General features: G+C 33.2%; 1 protein-coding gene across 8 annotated transcripts in view; it reads left to right on the forward strand.

Moving 5' to 3' along the window:
• Nucleotides 1-17,203, forward strand: part of ARHGAP29 (Rho GTPase activating protein 29) — a 76,691-nt gene that overhangs the window by 38,567 nt on the left and 20,921 nt on the right. For 7 of the 8 annotated variants that reach the window (XM_055084443.1, XM_055084446.1, XM_055084448.1 and 4 more), the window contains 9 exons: nt 2,228-2,324; nt 2,691-2,763; nt 5,116-5,164; nt 5,595-5,732; nt 6,636-6,700; nt 7,124-7,234; nt 7,342-7,422; nt 7,625-7,813; nt 8,567-8,704. In XM_055084443.1, coding sequence (XP_054940418.1) covers nt 2,228-2,324; nt 2,691-2,763; nt 5,116-5,164; nt 5,595-5,732; nt 6,636-6,700; nt 7,124-7,234; nt 7,342-7,422; nt 7,625-7,813; nt 8,567-8,704 — 941 coding nt within the window. The remainder of the gene's footprint in view (nt 1-2,227; nt 2,325-2,690; nt 2,764-5,115; nt 5,165-5,594; nt 5,733-6,635; nt 6,701-7,123; nt 7,235-7,341; nt 7,423-7,624; nt 7,814-8,566; nt 8,705-17,203) is intronic. The other variant, XM_055084447.1, reaches the window with a different exon arrangement.

Genomic DNA, 17,203 nt, shown 5'->3' on the forward strand with positions numbered 1-17,203 from the left:
TTTTAAAAACAGCATTATTGAGGTATAATTGACTTAAAATAAGCTGCACATATTTAAATTAAGGGTACAATTTGATCAATTTTGGTATGCATACCTTGTGAAACTATCACAATCCAGGTAATGCATGTCCCTTTGTCATCCCTCCCTTCTGTGCCTCTCTGCCACCACCTTCACCAATATTTATATGTTGTGTTTTCATTTTCATTGTGTTCAAAATACTTTCTAATTTCCCTTTTTCTTCTTTGATCCATGGTTTATTTAGAAGTGCGTTAGTTTCCTAATATTTAAGGATTTTTCCAGAGATTTTTATAATTTAATTCCATCTAATCACAGAACATATTTTGCCTGACTTGAATTCTTTTAAACCCATTGAGACTTGTTTTATGGCCCATAATATGGTCCATCTTGGTAAATATTCAGTGTGTGTTTGAAAAGAACATGTATTTTGCTGTCATTGGGTAGAGTGTTCTTTAAATGTCGGTCTCGTCAAGGTGGCTGATAGTATTGTTGAAGGCTTTCATATCCTTTACTGATTTTCTGTCTACATGTTCTGTCAATTATTGAGAGAGGGTTTTTGAAATCTCTGGCTATAGTTGTGAATTTGTCATTTCAGTTCTATTAGTTTTTGCTTCATGCATTTTGAAGTTGCTTATTAGGTGCATAAATGTATAAAATTATGTCCTCTTGATGAATTGAATCCATCATTATAAAATGACCTTCTTTATCTCTGGTAGTTTCCTTTGCTTAGAAATCTTTGTGTGTTATTAGGCAGTAAGCTTGGGGCAGTTGTAGAGCTCACCATGTTTGTTTCTTGTCGGTTAGGATTTTTGTTCTGTGTTGCTTGATAGCTAATGTCATGAAAACTGCTGTTTCGTATATCTTGTACAGATTTCTTTTAGTTGTTTCAGATATATAAGCCTGTTTTTCCATCTTGACCAGAGCAGAAATAAAAAAACATTTAATAAATTATTTATGGCAGTTCTTAAGTTTTTCTTCTTGTTTGTATCAGGGATATTTAGAAGAATCTGATGAAAGGTGTGGACCTTACCCCCTCATATCTACAAAGGCGTGTAAAATCTTGGTTGTAATTTCATGAGGCTTCCAGGCTTAAGGTTTAATTCATCCCTGCTTAGGAATCCTGGCTTTCCAGGAAACATTTTCAACCCTAGCTGCACATTAGAATCACCTGGGAGAGCTTTTGAACAAATATATGTGCTTCACCAGACCTGTGAAATCTGAATCTTTGGTGGTGGGACTCAGACTTTGTTTCTAAAGCTGCATAAGTAATTCTGATGTGCAGGCAAGCTTAAAAACAACTCTGTTTTAAAACAAAGGATAGCTTCCTCTCCACTTGGTTTCTCTCCTTCCAGTTATTGGCAAGGATCCTAGGGAGGGTGGGATACAGGGAGCCGGTTGCTCCTTAAACTCAATCTGAGTAGAATGAGTTACTTTAAAAAATTTACCTATTCAGCACTCAGATTTTGTCTCTGTAGATTGTATCTGGGCTTTTAACCAAGGTGCATATAGATGAAGTTATGATAAGAAACCTTTTTCAGTTATGTTTCATAATTTTAACAAAATGCAAAATGTTAGACTGTCCCTGTGATAAACAAAAGACAGCTATGTATCAATTAGAATGGACCTCAGAGCCCAAGACCCTATAAGAAATAAGGGTATAAATAAATAGGAATTTAAAAATTTTAAAGCTTTGTGTGTTTTTAATTGGTATGCTTTGTATATAGGTTTTATGCTATGTCAAATGTATATGTGACTTCAAATATTGGTAATTTGTAGTGGAAAATGTACTTCATATTGACTTAAGTGAGCCACAGTCCATTTAGCTGTTTTTAAAAAATGCCGTGAAGCAATAAGCAAGAGAAAAAAACACAGGACACTCTTAATGAGAGAAGGCTGGTGTAACATGGACTGTGTGACTCAAGATCAATTGATTTCACATTGAGTCACTTTTTAGATGTGTCAAATTATGTAATGTGTGGAGCAGTCAGGTTGGAATGCCGGCTACTTTTATGCAAGGTGATTCTTTTGTATGATTTCTTTAATGAAGAACTTGAACATCATATTTATTTTGTGTATTAGGCTTTTCAGTTTCTGAATCTTCTAATGCTTCTAGTAGTAAAGATGGATTTTTAAGGGATTTAAATGACTTTGTATAAAACTAGTTTAAAGTATTTTCTCCTCATTTATTGTAACCAACTTTTCCCTAAAGCTGTGAACTTCACAGAAGTAAATGAAGAAAACAAAAATGATCTCTTCAGAGAGGTGTTTTCTTCCATTGAAACCTTGGCCTTTACCTTTGGAAATATGTAAGTAGAGGACTGTCATTTAAAGAAATTAGGACCTAGATGTCTCAATGAGAGTATGTCACAATAATTCAGTACATACATGCAAAGTAAAGTATGAACTAGCATGAAATATTATCACAACTTCAGAAAAGCTACATTCTGTGTTGCTTTATTGCTGTATTTGGAGGTGTTTATAGCTGTTTAGAAGCAACATCCATTTGCAAGTGACTATGTGGTTTATGTGGATAAATTCCTAGCAGTTTATTTCTAAGGTTCTTACTTTAAAAAAATTTAACCTAGATGACATGTTGAATGTAAAGCTTGTGACAGAGCAATGTCATGACTTATTTCCATTTCTTTTTTTTTTTTTTTAATTCCCCTGGATAGCCTGACAAACTTCCTCATGGGAGATGTAGGCAATGATTCATTATTGCGACTGCCTGTTTCCCGGGAAAGTAAGGTAGGCCAAGTTTGTATGAAAACAAAGATTTTAATATTTTTAACTTAATATTTTAATAATATCCTAATCTTAATCTCAGCATTAGTCTTTGATAGTTGTTTAGTTTAACAAAAAAAACAGCTCAGTTCATTTTAAATATGATAAATTATGGTCAGTTTCTGGGCCAAAAATTTAATTGTACTTTTGAAATGGAACCATCATTTTAAAAAAACATAGCTGGTAATTTTATAGTGTCTTATGTAATGAACCTAATGTCTGTGGTCCAAAATTTTAGTAAGTAATTCATAGCTGTTTTTCCTTCCTGACATTGTTGCAGATTTTAAGACTGGTAGAAAAATGATGCAAGACGTAAAGAGGGTGTTAATCTTTTCACACATCCTACAGTTTGTTTGTTACCATGAAACACTTATTAACAGAACTGAAGGTCTGAGTTCTCCCTGAGAGCATCCTTATAAGTATGTTAGAGAATTGGGGTTCTGATTCCTAACTGGAAGAAAAATTGCTATGAAATAAAAGAACATTAGGAATGTATGTAGAATATTGCTTTAAAGATTTATACTAATTGTAGTAGTAATATTTTCATTTGACTAAAATTTTTTCACCAAATGCAAGATATTTAAACAAACTGCATTAGGGACATATGTTGATCATTTCCTGTTAAGGATTTCCAAAAAGGATTGGAATCCAAAAGGATTTCAACAAATATTTGGAAATGTGCCAAGTACCTGTTATTATATCAAAATAATATAAAAACTACAGATCTTTCTTAAATAATACAAAATATGAATGACTATTTAAGGCATTTGTTATATATACTACAGTATTTAGAAAACAATTGTGACTACTGAAGTCATCCATTTGGTGACTGAAGGACTAAAGGAGGATAGTGTAGAAGCCATATCAGAATGATGAAGAATTTTAAGATCTTTAAATATTTTACTGTTATTTATGATTTTTCCTCAATTTCATATTTTCAAGCTTGCTGCTTATTTAGAAGGTGTAATAAAACATTATATCAGTGTAAAAGGGGTCTAAACAATTTAAATTTTAGGTGTAAATCATATCTCCTATTCGTGTACTTCTGTTGTGCACATGTATACTAATTCTTAATAGGATAATACTTTTTCCTTTTTGCAGTTTTTAATTTATCCTAGAAATTGAAATCTAAAAATCCATGATGATATACTACTAATAAAATTACTTCATTTGATGAAGAGTTTTGGTTTTTTTTGCGGTACGCGGGCTTCTCACTGTTGTGGCCTCTCCCGTTGTAGAGCACAGGCTCCGGACGCGCATGCTCAGCAGCCATGGCTCACGGGCCCAGCCGCTCCGCGGCATGTGGGATCTTCCCAGACCGGGGCCCGAACCCGCGTCCCCTGCATTGGCAGGCGGACTCTCAACCACTGCGCCACCAGGGAAGCCCCCGATGAAGAGTTTTGAAAAATATCTTTGAAAATAATAGTTGCCATTTATTTAATAGTGCTTAATAGATAACCATGCACTGTGCTAAACCTACATCATCTTAATCCTTAAAATAGTCTTATGAAGTAGTGTTCTTATCCTCATTTTATAGAAGGGCAAACCAAAGTTAAATGAGCATAAATACATAGCTCAGTGTTATACAGCTACTAAGTGATAGAGCTTGACTTCAAACCCAGGTTTTACTTGATTCCTGTTGCATTGAATTCCTTCATACTCCATATTGCCCAGCTAAATATAAACTCTCACAATTTCAGTAGATAACCTTTTCCTGCACTGTCCAATAAGGTAGCCACTTGTCACATGTAATTCATTAAATTAAAATTTAAATTCTCATTTAAATTAGCCACTTGTCAAATGCTCATATAGCTACATGTAGCTATTAGCTACCTTGCTGGACAGTGCAGATATAGAACATTTCCATCATCATAGAAAGTTCTGCACTAAGCTGTCCAATGGACCTTCAGAGACAGCTTATCATATAATGAAATGGTAAAAGATGGCTGAAAGAGAGAGGTCTTTGTCTTCTATTTAGCTAGCAGTCTATTTAGATTGCTTCTATAACTTGCTGACTAATATTTTTGAGGTCTGCAGAATTTAAAGTTTTGAATGGATTCATTAATGTTAACTAATGCTGTTAGTAAACAATGAGGTTATTTATTCTTGGACCTTGAGAACTGCTGTTGTAAAAAGCTATATAATTCTTATTAAATGTTCTGGCATTTAAACAGACTTCTCAGGCCCTTTGAGTTCTAAATGCTTGAAATTCTTTAGTAGGAATTATGTCAGAGTAACAAATTAGAGTGAAAAAATTTTGAAGCAAAGTTCTGTTATCTTCTCTAATCTTAAATTTGTTTTCTTCCATGTTTTAAGTCTTTTGAAAATGTTTCTGTGGAATCAGTGGACTCATCCAGTGAAAAAGGTAATGCCTGAGGTACTTAAAACTTTAGTCAAACTTTTTACAGTTACTTTTGATAAATGTTTTGGATTACTTAATCTCTCCTTGCTTAGTAACCTAAAGTATTCATTTCAGACATAAAATGAATGATGTTTGAAGTTTTACATATAAAACTTAAGGAGAAAAACCTGCTAGTGTAGATAGATAATGTGATGATAGAGACTGATCAAGAATTATATAGGGCTTGTAACTTGATGAATAATAGAAATACACATTGATTTAAAAATATAATTTAAAATTATTTTCAGTTTAAACTGTGACCCTTTAATTATGAATTTGTCACATATTTTTTAACCAGTTTTCATTGAAGAACATCTTAGGATATGAATGCTTCTTTGTTTAGAGTTATGAGCTCATATTTAATGTATACTTACCTTGATATTTTTATTTTCAGGAAGTTTTTCTCCTATAGAATTAGACAGCATGCTGTTAAAGAACACTAACTCTATAGAATTGGCTTTGTCATATGCTAAAACATGGTTAAAATATACCAAGAACATAGTTTCATGGGTTGAAAAGAAGCTGAGCTTGGGTGAGTTGCCCTTTAGGGCATCTGATTAACTTTGGAACGTAAGAACTGAATTGTTTGTGATTCATGTTCTACAGACTATAAATAATATGATTCCAAATTAGTAGCTCTTTCATTGTAGTACATAAAATCATTGCCCATTTTCTCTTCTTAAAATAGGAAAGACTCTTCTTACAGTAAATATACTTATTGAATATGGATGTGGACCAACCACTAGATCTGGGGGCACCAAGACAGATAGTATACTGTCTTTGCCTTTAAAGAAGTCATACTCTAGTGGGTGAAAAGAAATGCAATCAGATAATATGGTTAAAGGTGACAAAAACAACAGTAGCTGTCGGATCAGAAGGCAATGGAAACATATAAGGAACATCTTAATAGCTAATATCTTCCCAGTGTTTTACAGTTGACAAAATGCATTCAACATCCATTATCTCATTTAATCCTTACCAAAACCCTGGGAAGTAGGCAAGGCAAGATTATTATCCCCATTTTACAGTGGAGGCAAATGAGATGGGATTTGCCTAAGGTCAGTTGATTTGCCTAAGATCATATAGTAGTAACTGGAAGAGTATAGAATTTACCCAAAGCCTATGCTCTTTCCACTACATTATTTGCTTTTAATAGGGAATGCCCATCAGATTCACCTGAGTAGCCTTAGAAACAGATAGTACACAGGCCTAGGTCCCATTCCCCCAGAGAAGTGAGATTTAATCAAGTGCATTTTGAAAGTTTCCCAGTTGATTTTGATGAGTACTTCAAATTAAGAATCATAGCTTCATATCATGATGCAGACTAGTATTTGTGATCACTTTTTAATTGGGGGATAACAAATAATTATTTAGAGTATGGAGGGGGAAAAAATAAGTTGAATTTACCTTCTGATGCCTTCTTTGACCTTTTCAGAATTGGAGTCCACTAGAAATATTGTCAAGTTGGCAGAGGCAACTAGAACTAACATTGGACTACAGGTAAGTGGTCATTGAACTACTAGGGTCCTATGCCGGGAGATTACTCAGATGAGTGCCTTGCAAAATCAGAAAATTTTGTACTTAACATAGGAAAGAACTTATATGCTAAATAACCTTTTTACTGACAAAATAAAATCTTTTTAAACTTATAAGGATACCCATTATGAAGAAACAGGAAACCCACAGTTTTATATGAATGTTGATTATCTTGTTAACTACTGATTTTGCTAACGAGGTTTAGAATAACTTCGTTAATTTTCTTCAGTATTTTTCTCATATGGTCATATTCATGAATAGTCATTTTTCTGAAAAAAATCTAAGCTTAAAAATTTCTCTGTTTGAAGAAGTTTAGTGGGGGTGGGGAGGATCTAGAACTCTAGTACATTTCTATTGGAAAATTTACTTTTCAATTTTAAATTCTAGGAGTTTATGCCACTGCAGTCTTTATTTACCAATGCTCTTCTTAATGATATAGAGAGCAGTCACCTTTTACAACAAACAATTGCAGCTCTCCAAGCCAACAAATTTGTGCAGGTAAAAATTTATAAATACAATATACTTAAAAATAAAAACAAAACAGCAGTATACCTTTAGAAAACAACTTTTTTCTCTCTTTCTTTTTATGAAAATACCCTTGCCAGCCTCTACTTGGAAGGAAAAATGAAATGGAAAAACAAAGGAAAGAAATAAAAGAACTTTGGAAACAGGAACAAAATAAAATGGTTAGTATTATAGTAGAGTTTCATCTATTTGTGAACATCTAAAAATCATCTGCAGTCTATAAGCATCTACCCTGGGAAGATGCATATCTTACTCTATAGTTTATCTAAAATGCAGTCTTAACTATCTTGCTGAATATGCTAAAGAAACTTGTACATTAGGATTTTTCTTATTCTGTATTTAATACTCTTTTTTTCTGTGTAGCTTGAAACAGAGACTGCTCTTAAAAAGGCAAAATTGTTGTGCATGCAACGTCAAGATGAATATGAAAAAGCAAAATCTTCCATGTTTCGTGCAGAAGAGGAGCATCTGTGCTCAAGTGGTGGATTAGTAAAAAATCTCAACAGGCAGCTAGAAAAAAAGCGAAGACTGGAAGAAGAGGCTCTTCAAAAAGTAATCATCTTTTTTGTTATTTGTTATTATTGAATTAGCACTAATCTGCTAAGGCTTTGGTTCTCAAACTTTAACCTGCATCAGGACCACCTGGAAGGCTTGTTAAAACAGACTGCTGGGCCCCATCCCCAGAGTTTCTGATTCAGCAGGTCTAGGGTTGGCCCCAGACAACCTGCATTTCTAAGTGCCCATGTGCTGCTGCTGCCGGGGATCCACACTTTGAGAACCACTATGCTAAGAGATTTTTGCTTATCTTTTGAATTTTGGGGTTTGTTTGTGAAAGATATATCTTAGCGCAGTAGTTTAATATTTTTTACTTGATTGTTCAGAACGTTCACCATTTAGGCAACTGTGTGTCTATGTGTACTTATTCTAATACCTGGTAGCAAGACTAGGCTGAAGCTTTGTATTATTTATGAAATATAATTGATAAATTCTGTAAGAAGATTATATAGAAAATGGTAACTATAAATAGAAAAGGCTATTAAATAGAAGTGGATGTTTATTTTATAGACAAACAGTATACTAATTGTAAATCATAATTGACTATTCATAAAAGACAAGTGCCCTTGAATTGCTGACCAAAACAGAATATTTCTCTTTAGAAATATTCTACTTAAAATATAGAATATTTCAGAACTTTCATGCATAAGCCTTTTCAATTATTTAAATTGAGCCTTACTAGAATAAGCATTTGTTTTAAAATATAGATTGAGTGAACCAGTGTCACTTTTTTCTCTGATACTCCTGAAGGTAGAAGAAGCAAATGAACTCTACAAAGTTTGTGTGACAAATGTTGAAGAAAGACGAAATGATCTAGAAAATACCAAAAGAGAAATTTTAACACAACTCCGGAAACTTGTTTTCCAGTGTGATCTTACCCTTAAAGCTGTAAGTAATTTCTTCAGTATTTTAAAGGGGAAAAAAAAGTCTATATATCTGAAGAAGGGAGAGGAATTCTTGATGAGTCATGATTCTTATGGGATTTAATTTCTGAGATTAATGGAAAGTTTAGACTTTAAAAGTCGACTCTCAGTTTTTGATACTGGTATGTGGTTTGAGTTTCATTTTTTTAATCTGGTTCTCCACTCCATGGATTGATGATTTGTTCAGTTAAAACTGAAATCTGAGAGTTTGAAATTGCCTCTTTGCCACTGTCTTTCTTGGCTTGGTTGACAAAATGGATTTAATCCCTGGAACTTCTATAAGCAGTATGAGATCTTTCTTCAAAATTTGAGTAAACTAAATATTGAAATTGAACCCAATGGTTTATTTGAAGACAAAGCATCCTGTTCTCAAGTGTTTTCATTTGCCTCTTTACCATGGTTTTTATTTTAAAAATGTATGTGCAAAATACAGTCAGCCCTCTTTATCCACGGGTTCTACATCAGTGGATTCAACCAACCATGGATTGAGAATATTCAGGGGGAACAATTTTCCAGAAACTTCCAAACAGCAAAACTTGAATTTGTCCTGCGCTGGTAACTATTTACATAGCATTTACATTGTATTTACAGCTATTTACATAGCATTTACATTGCATTAGGTATTATAAATAACCTAGAGATGACTTAAAGTATACAGGAGGTTGTGCATAATATATATGCAAATGCTATGCTATTTTATATAAGGGACTTGCACATCCATGGATTTTGGTATTCATGGGTGGTCTTGGAAACAATTCCCCTCAGATACTGAGGAATGACTGTACCTTTTTTCGGTGTACATTTCACGAGTTTTAACAAGTATATAAATTTGTGTAACCACTACTGTCACAGTCAGGATTCAGAACAATTCCATCACTCCAAAAAAATTTCCTCATGCTAACCCTTTGTAGTCAAACTCTCCACCCATCCCTTATCCCTGGCAAGTATTGATCTGTTCTCCATCTCTGTAGTTTGGTCTTTTCCACAATGTCATATAAATGCAATCATAGTATGTATCTTTTGGAGATTGGCTTCTTTACTCAGCATAAAGCTTTTGAGATTCATCAATGTTATGCATGTATCAATAGTTCATTTCTTTTTATTGCTGAGTTATAGTCCACTATATGAATGTACCAGAGTGTTTTTCCATTCACCTGTTGGACAATTGTGTTGTTTCCAGTTTGGGGTGATTAGGAATAGAGCTACTATGAATACTTATTTACAGTTTTTTGTGTGACTATAAGTTTTCACATTTCTGGGGTGAATACCTAGGAGTGAGATTAATTGGTGGTATGGTAAATGGCTGTTTAACTTTATAAGAAATTGCCAAACTGTTTTCCAGAGTAGCCATAACATTTTTCATTCTAACCAGCAATGTGTGAGAGTTCCAGTTGTTCTGCATCCTTGACAACACTTGTCAGTTGTTGTTTTTATATTTTTTGCTGTTCTTAGGTAGTGGTTTTAATTTGTGTTTTTTAGAATGACTTATGTTATTGAGCATCTTTTAAGGGGCTTGTTTGCAATCTGTGTTTTGCCTATTCTTTTGGATTGAGTTGTTTGTTTTCTTATTGTTGAACTGGCATATATTGTCTTCCAGTCTGAAGCATATCTTTATTCTTTCAGCAGTGTCTTTCAGGGAGCAGTAAGTTTTAAGAAATTAAGTCTAACTTAATTTCTTCCTTTATGGGTCATGCTTTTGGTATTATATCTAAGAGTGCTTCATCTAACCCAAGATCGCAAAGACTTCTATGTTTTCTACTAAAACTTTTATAGTTTGACATTGAGAAATGATCCATTTTAAGTTAATTTTTTATAAGGTGTGAAGTATAGGTTGAAATTCATTTTTTGCATATGGATGTTGTATTAAAATACCCACGGGACTTTAATGTATAGAGGTGACTGAATGTTGACGTGGAGAGGTCAATGTCATTGAAAAATGAATTACTTAGATTTCCTGAGAGAAGGGAACACACTGTGCCACACAGGGCCATAAAGTTACCAGGTATGGTGAAGCAGAAGCGGGAGTGAGGGGAGAGTTGAGTATAAAGCCTTTATTGGGGTTTCTGGGGAAAGGCAAGGTAGGACAAGATAAGCAATAAAGGATTGGCTAGTTTGTGTAATTTCAGTGGGCTTTGGGGAATAGGGATGGCCTGCAATTGCTTGGTACCTGGCCCTGGGATGATTTAGGGCAAGGTGAAATATTGGCTTGGTGTGTGAGAGTTAGATAGAGATGGTTGGAGTTGCATATGAAAGACATGCATGTTCCCGGGCTAAGAATTGGCTAGCATTGGGAGGAGCAGTCTCTCCCCAGCCAGCAAGCTTTTTAAGATAATAAAACATCGTAAAATACAGAAAATTTTTTAAAAAACATGATTAATACAGATGTCCACTTGTTCCAATACTGTTTGTTGAAGGCACCGTGCCATCGCCATTGAATTGCCTTTGCATCTTTGTCAAAAATCAATTGACCATGTTTTTGTAGTTCAATTTCTAGTTTCTCTATTTTGTTCCATGGATATATATATATGTGTGCTATCGTTTTGTCAAAACACTACTAGGTTGATTACTGGTGTTGCCTAGCAAGTCTTAAAATCATGTACTGTGAGTCTTCCAACTTTATTCTTTTCAGAATCGTTTTGAGTGTTTCAGATCCTTTGACTTTCATAAAAATGTTAGAATCAGCTTGTCTGTATCTACAAAAAAATCTTGCTAACATTTTGATTGGAATTGTGTTAAATCTTAATCAGATTAGGGAGAATTGACTATATACATAGCATCTTAACTATGAGTTTCCAATCCATGAACACAGTATGTGTCTCCATTTATTTAGGTAAATGATAGTTTTAATCAGCATTTTGTAGTTTTTAACATGTAAGTCTTTCCCATGTTATGTTAGATTTAAGCTTGTGTATGTAAGTATTTATTTGGGGGTCTGTTGTGAATGTGATTGATATAAATAAATACATGATTTATGTGTACATGTGTATATGTATCTATGCATACATACATACACACTTATTTAATTTCAAATTCATTTATTCATTGTTAGTGTTGAGAAATACAAATGATTTTTGTATGTTGATTTTGTATCTTGCAACCTTGCTAAACTCACTTATTAGTTCTAGGAACGTTTTTTGCAGAATCATTGGGGTTTTCTACATAAAAAATCACGTCTGCAAAGAGGGACAGTTTTCTTTCTTTCTTTCAAACTATTCCTTTTTTTCTTTTTTCTTATTGCACTGGCTGGGACTTACAGTTCATTGTTGAATAGGAGTGTGAGAAAAGACATCTTTGCCTTATTCTTGATCTTAGGAAGAAAACAGTCTCTCATCATTAAACATGGTGATAGCTGTAAGTTTTTTTAAAGATACCTTTTATCATGTTAAAGAATTTCCCCTTTTTCTAGTTTACTGAGAATTTTATCATGAAGATCTTGGATCTTATCAAATGAGGGTTTTTTTTGCATCATTTGATGTGATAATATAATTTTTCTTCAGTCTCTTAATATGATGGATTACATTTGATATTTGCGTGTTCATCTAGCCTTGCATTCTTGGGATAAGCTGCTCTTGGTTATGATGCATTGTTCCTTTTCTGTATTGCTGGATTCAATTTGCTAATATTTTGTTGAATATTTTTTTTCTTCTCTGTTAATGAAAGATACTGGTATTATGTTTTTGTTTAGTTTAGTTTTTTTCTTATACTGCCTTTGTCTGATTTTGGAGTCAGGGTAATTTTGGCCTCATAAAATAAGTTGGGAAATGCTCCTTCCTATTCTATTTTCTGGAAGAGATTGTATAGAATTGGTATTATTTCTTTAAGTGTTTGGTGGCATTCCCTGGTGAAAGCATCTGGGCTTGGAGTTTTCATTTTTGGAAGATCTTTCACTATGTATTCAATTTCTTTTGATATAAGCCTATTTGAGTTAGTTATTTCTTTTTAGGTGAATTTTGGTATTTTGTGGAAGTAGGTCCCTCCCTTTCATCTAAGTTGTTGTATTTATGTGCATAGAGTTGTTCATAGCTCTTATCCTTTCAGTGTCTCAGTGGGCTCTAGTGATATCCTTTCTTTCATTCCTGATTTTGGTAATTTTGTGCCTTCTCCCTCACTTCCTCTCTCTCTGGTTAGTCTGGCTACAGGTTTATAAATTTCATTGATCTTTTCTGAGAAACAGCTTTAGATTTCATTGGTTTTTCTCTAGTTGTCTTTTTAAATTTTTATTTCTGCTTTTTATTGTTTCTGCTTGCTTTGCGTTTATTTTGCTATTCTTTTTAGTTTCTTAAAGGTAGAAGCTTAGGTTTCATCAAGACCTCTGCCTTTTTAATACAAATATTTAATGATTTAAATTTCCCTCTAAGCACTACTTATCTACATCCCACAAATTTTGAATTCGTACTTCCGTTTTTATACAGTTCAAAATATTTTCTAATTTCCCTTGAAACTTCATATTTTACCTGTGGATATTGTAGAAGCTTGTTATTTAATTTCTAATTATTTGAGGATTTTCTGGATATCTTCCTGATATTGATTTCTAGTTTAATTCTGTTATGGTGAAAGAAATACTTTGTATGATTTTAATTCTCTTAAATTTGTTATGGTTTGATTTATCATCCAGGATATGGTTTATCTTGGTGCCTGGTCCATGTGTGTGCACTTGAAAGAATGTGTGTTCTACTGTTGTTGGCCGGAGTAGTCTGTAAATGTCAATTAGTTCCTTTTGGTTTATGGTGTTATTTCTTCTATATCCTTGATGATTTACTTTTTATTTATGTAATTATTGAGAAAGGAGTTTTGAAGTTTTCAATATACTGTACATTTTTAATTCTATCAGTTTTTGCTTTATATATTTTGAATTTCTCAGTTGCTTATATATTAATGATTGTTATATATTCTTGGTGAATTGATCCTTTTATCTATATGAAATGTCTCTTTTTATCCTGGTAATTTTCCTTGCCTTTTAGTCTACATTATTTAATATTGATAGAAGTATTTAAGTTTTCTTTTTATTATTTTTAGTATAGTGTATCTTTTTCCATTTGTTTACTTTTAATCACTATATCTTGAAGTTCTTATATAGCATATTGTTCAGTGTTGATTTTTTAAAAATCTATTTTGATGATCTCTATCTTTTAAATGAAATGTTTAGACCATTTATATTTAATGTAAATATATGTTCAGATTTAGGCCTACTATTTTTTATTTGTTTTCTATTTGTACCTTATGTTTCCCTTCATCTGTTTCCCTTTTGCTGCCTTATTTTGTATAAATTGATAATTTTTTAGAATTACATTTTAATTCATCTATTTATCTATTAAAGATTTAATCTGTTTTATTTATATATTAGAATTATATTTTAATTTATCTAAAAGGATTATCTAACTTTTAATTTATCTCTTGTATACATTTTAATTTATCTATTGGGTCTTTGATTATATCTGTTTGTATAGTGATTTTTGTTTAAATGGTTGCACTAGAGATATGTGTGTGTGTGTGTGTGTGTGTGTGTGTGTGTGTATATATATATATATGAACTTTTCAGTCTACTTAGAACTAATATTTTACCAAGTTCAAGTGGAATGTAAAAACGATACCACCATATAAGTTCCTTTATTCATTTTGGGTTGTGCTTGATATATGTATATTACATCTATGTACTTTGAAAACCTCACCAGACAATCTTATAATTTTTGTTTTCAAAAGTCTCATATTTTAGAGAAGAGAAGAAAAATAGTCTTTACATTTGGCCAGATATTTACCATTTCTGTTGTTATTCTTTCACTCCAAAGTTCCATCTTCTCTGTGGTATTATTTCTCTTTTGTCTGAAGAACTTCCTTTCCCATTTCTTTTATAGTTGGTCTTCTGGTGATGAATGCTCTTGGTTGTCTTTCATCTGAGAATGTCTTTACTTCTTCTTCATTCTGGAAGGTTATTTTCACTGGTTATAGAATTCGGTTCTTTTCTTTCAACACTTTAAAAATGTTATTCCACTGCCTTCTGGCATCCATAGTTTCCAATGAGAAATCTATAGTCATTTGAATTAGTATTCCCCTATGTGGCATGCATTGTTTTGGTTTGGTTTGGTTTTTTTGGCTGCTTGCAAAAATTTTTCTTTATCTTTCGGTTTCAACAGTTTGATTACAATGTATTTGGGTGTGGATTTTGTTGAGTTTCTCCTATTTGGGGTTCCCTAAACTTCTTGAATCTGCAAGTTTGACTTTTGCAATATTTGGGAAGTTTTTGGCTATTTTTTCTTCGAACATTTTTTTGTAACACGCTCCCCTCTTCCTCTAAGACTCTAAAGACTCAAATGTCAGACCTTTTGTTATTATCCCACAGAAATGTGGGACCTTTTTTTCCCCCAATCTTTTTTTCCTCTTGTTCTACTGATCTAGCTTCAAGTTCACTGACTCTTTCCTTTGTTATCTCCATTTTTATACAGTCAATCCAGTAAATTTTTTGTTTTGGATATTATATTTTTCAGTAGTAAAATTTCCTCTTGTTTCTTTTTTATATCTTCCAATTCTCTGCTGAGGCTTCAGTCTTTCCACGTTTTAATATTGTTGGCCCTTATTTCTTGAAACTGTTATAATATCTGCTTTAAAGTCTTTATCTGATAATTCAAATAGCTGAGTCATCTCAGGGTTGGTATCTGTTTATTATCTTTTCTCTTGTGAGTCACTGAGATTTTCCTGGCTCTTTGTGTGACAAGTAGTTTTGGATGATATCCTAGACATTTGCAATATTACCTTACATGACTCTGGGTTTTCTTTATAACCTATATTGAATGTTGATTCTTAAAAAGTTTTGCAGGCATTTGATCTAGCTAGGTTCACTCTTCAACTCCTAAGGGCTCCCTTCTAGGTCTTCTGACTGGGAAACTGTAGTCAACCTAGTCTGCTGCTTTAAGAGCCAAGTAGGAGAAGGATAAAGAGAAAGAAAAAACAGAAATTTCAGACCCCTCACTCTTCAGACCACAGTTCATCTACTTATAGAGAATTCCCCTCTGCTTATAGAGAAGAGTTTTAGGTGTCTATTCTGCTGCTACTGCCATCACTGCCACTGCCACAGGACTTCATCTTAGGGCTTGCTGCTTGCTTGGGGGCTGGGGCAGGAGAGAAAACAAACATACAAAAGAAACCGAAGCATTTCCCCCACTCTTTCAGTCACATTTATTTGAGTAGGAGCTGTGTACTAGCTGGGAAACACAGTAGCAGAAAAAAAATAACAGGAAGCATACCACTAATTGGTCATACCTTGATTTGTAGTTTATTTCCACAGTCTACCTGCTACCATTTACTTTTCAGAGGCTTCAGATAGCTAATCCATGCATTCTGTCAAGGGTTTTTAGGAAAATTCATTGAGAGACTGTGGGAAGTGAGCTTATTCCATCTGAATCAGAAGTCTTCCTTAAAATGTTTCAGGGTGTTTAAAATTGTATTTCATTTATTTATCAAATTCTGATTAATTAATATGTGGTTAATTTACAGAATCAATTTTAGTAAAATTATTTAAAAGAATTACAAAAATCCCAGGATCCAAAATTCCCATGTAAATTATTTAAGCCAATCTTTTACCTTTAACAAGTCCTTTTCACCTCAAACAATAGCTAATGATAGCTAAGATTATGTGCTTGCCAGTGCCTTAAGCTCTTTGCCTTCATTAACTCATTTAATTTTCACAGAGTCCTACTAGGTAAAAACAGTTGTTTTAAGCTCCATTTTACTGATGAGGAAACTAAACCTTAGAAAGCCTTTCTTCTCAAAATGTATTCCTTGGACCAGTCACATTCTCATTCCTTTGGGAGCCTGTGAGGAATGCAGAATCTTGGGTTTCAGCCCAGACTTTTGGTATCAGAATCTGCATTTTGAACAATATCCCCTGTAATATGTATTTGTACATTAACTTTTTTTGAAACACAGGTTTAGAGAAGTTATAAATAACTTGATATCAAGGTCACCCAGCATGTAAGTTGTAAAGCTAGGGTAGACCCTGGTTGAATAACTTCAGAGCCTGTGCTCCTAAATACTATGCTGTCTTGCTGAATGATTACTTAGCCTGGATTTGAACAGCTCCAAAATTAATATGATGTTTATTTTATATTGAGCTAAAGAAAAGACCTGTTTTCTTGTGGACCTTTCAAGTTGTACTGTACTGATATAATCCCTCTTCCACAAGATAGTACTTTAAATGTTTAAAGATAGTTATTACCTTCTCTCCCTGGATGTTTTTTTCCAGGCTAAACACCCCCAAATCTGATTACTTTTCTTCATGTGACATGGTTTTGAGTTCTCTCACGAGCTTAATCTTGTTTGTCCACCTCCCTCTTAAAAAGTGATGCTATTTGGTGATCCAACAATTATGATTTCTTTTAATTTGATGTGATATAAACAAGAAGTTACCTAATTTTGTATATAACATCTGTATTTATTAATGCCTACTATTTATTTAAAAGAAATGTAACAC

The sequence above is a fragment of the Physeter macrocephalus genome, chromosome 4, assembly GCF_002837175.3.
Source record: "Physeter macrocephalus isolate SW-GA chromosome 4, ASM283717v5, whole genome shotgun sequence".
Classification (NCBI taxonomy): Eukaryota; Metazoa; Chordata; class Mammalia; order Artiodactyla; family Physeteridae; genus Physeter; species Physeter macrocephalus.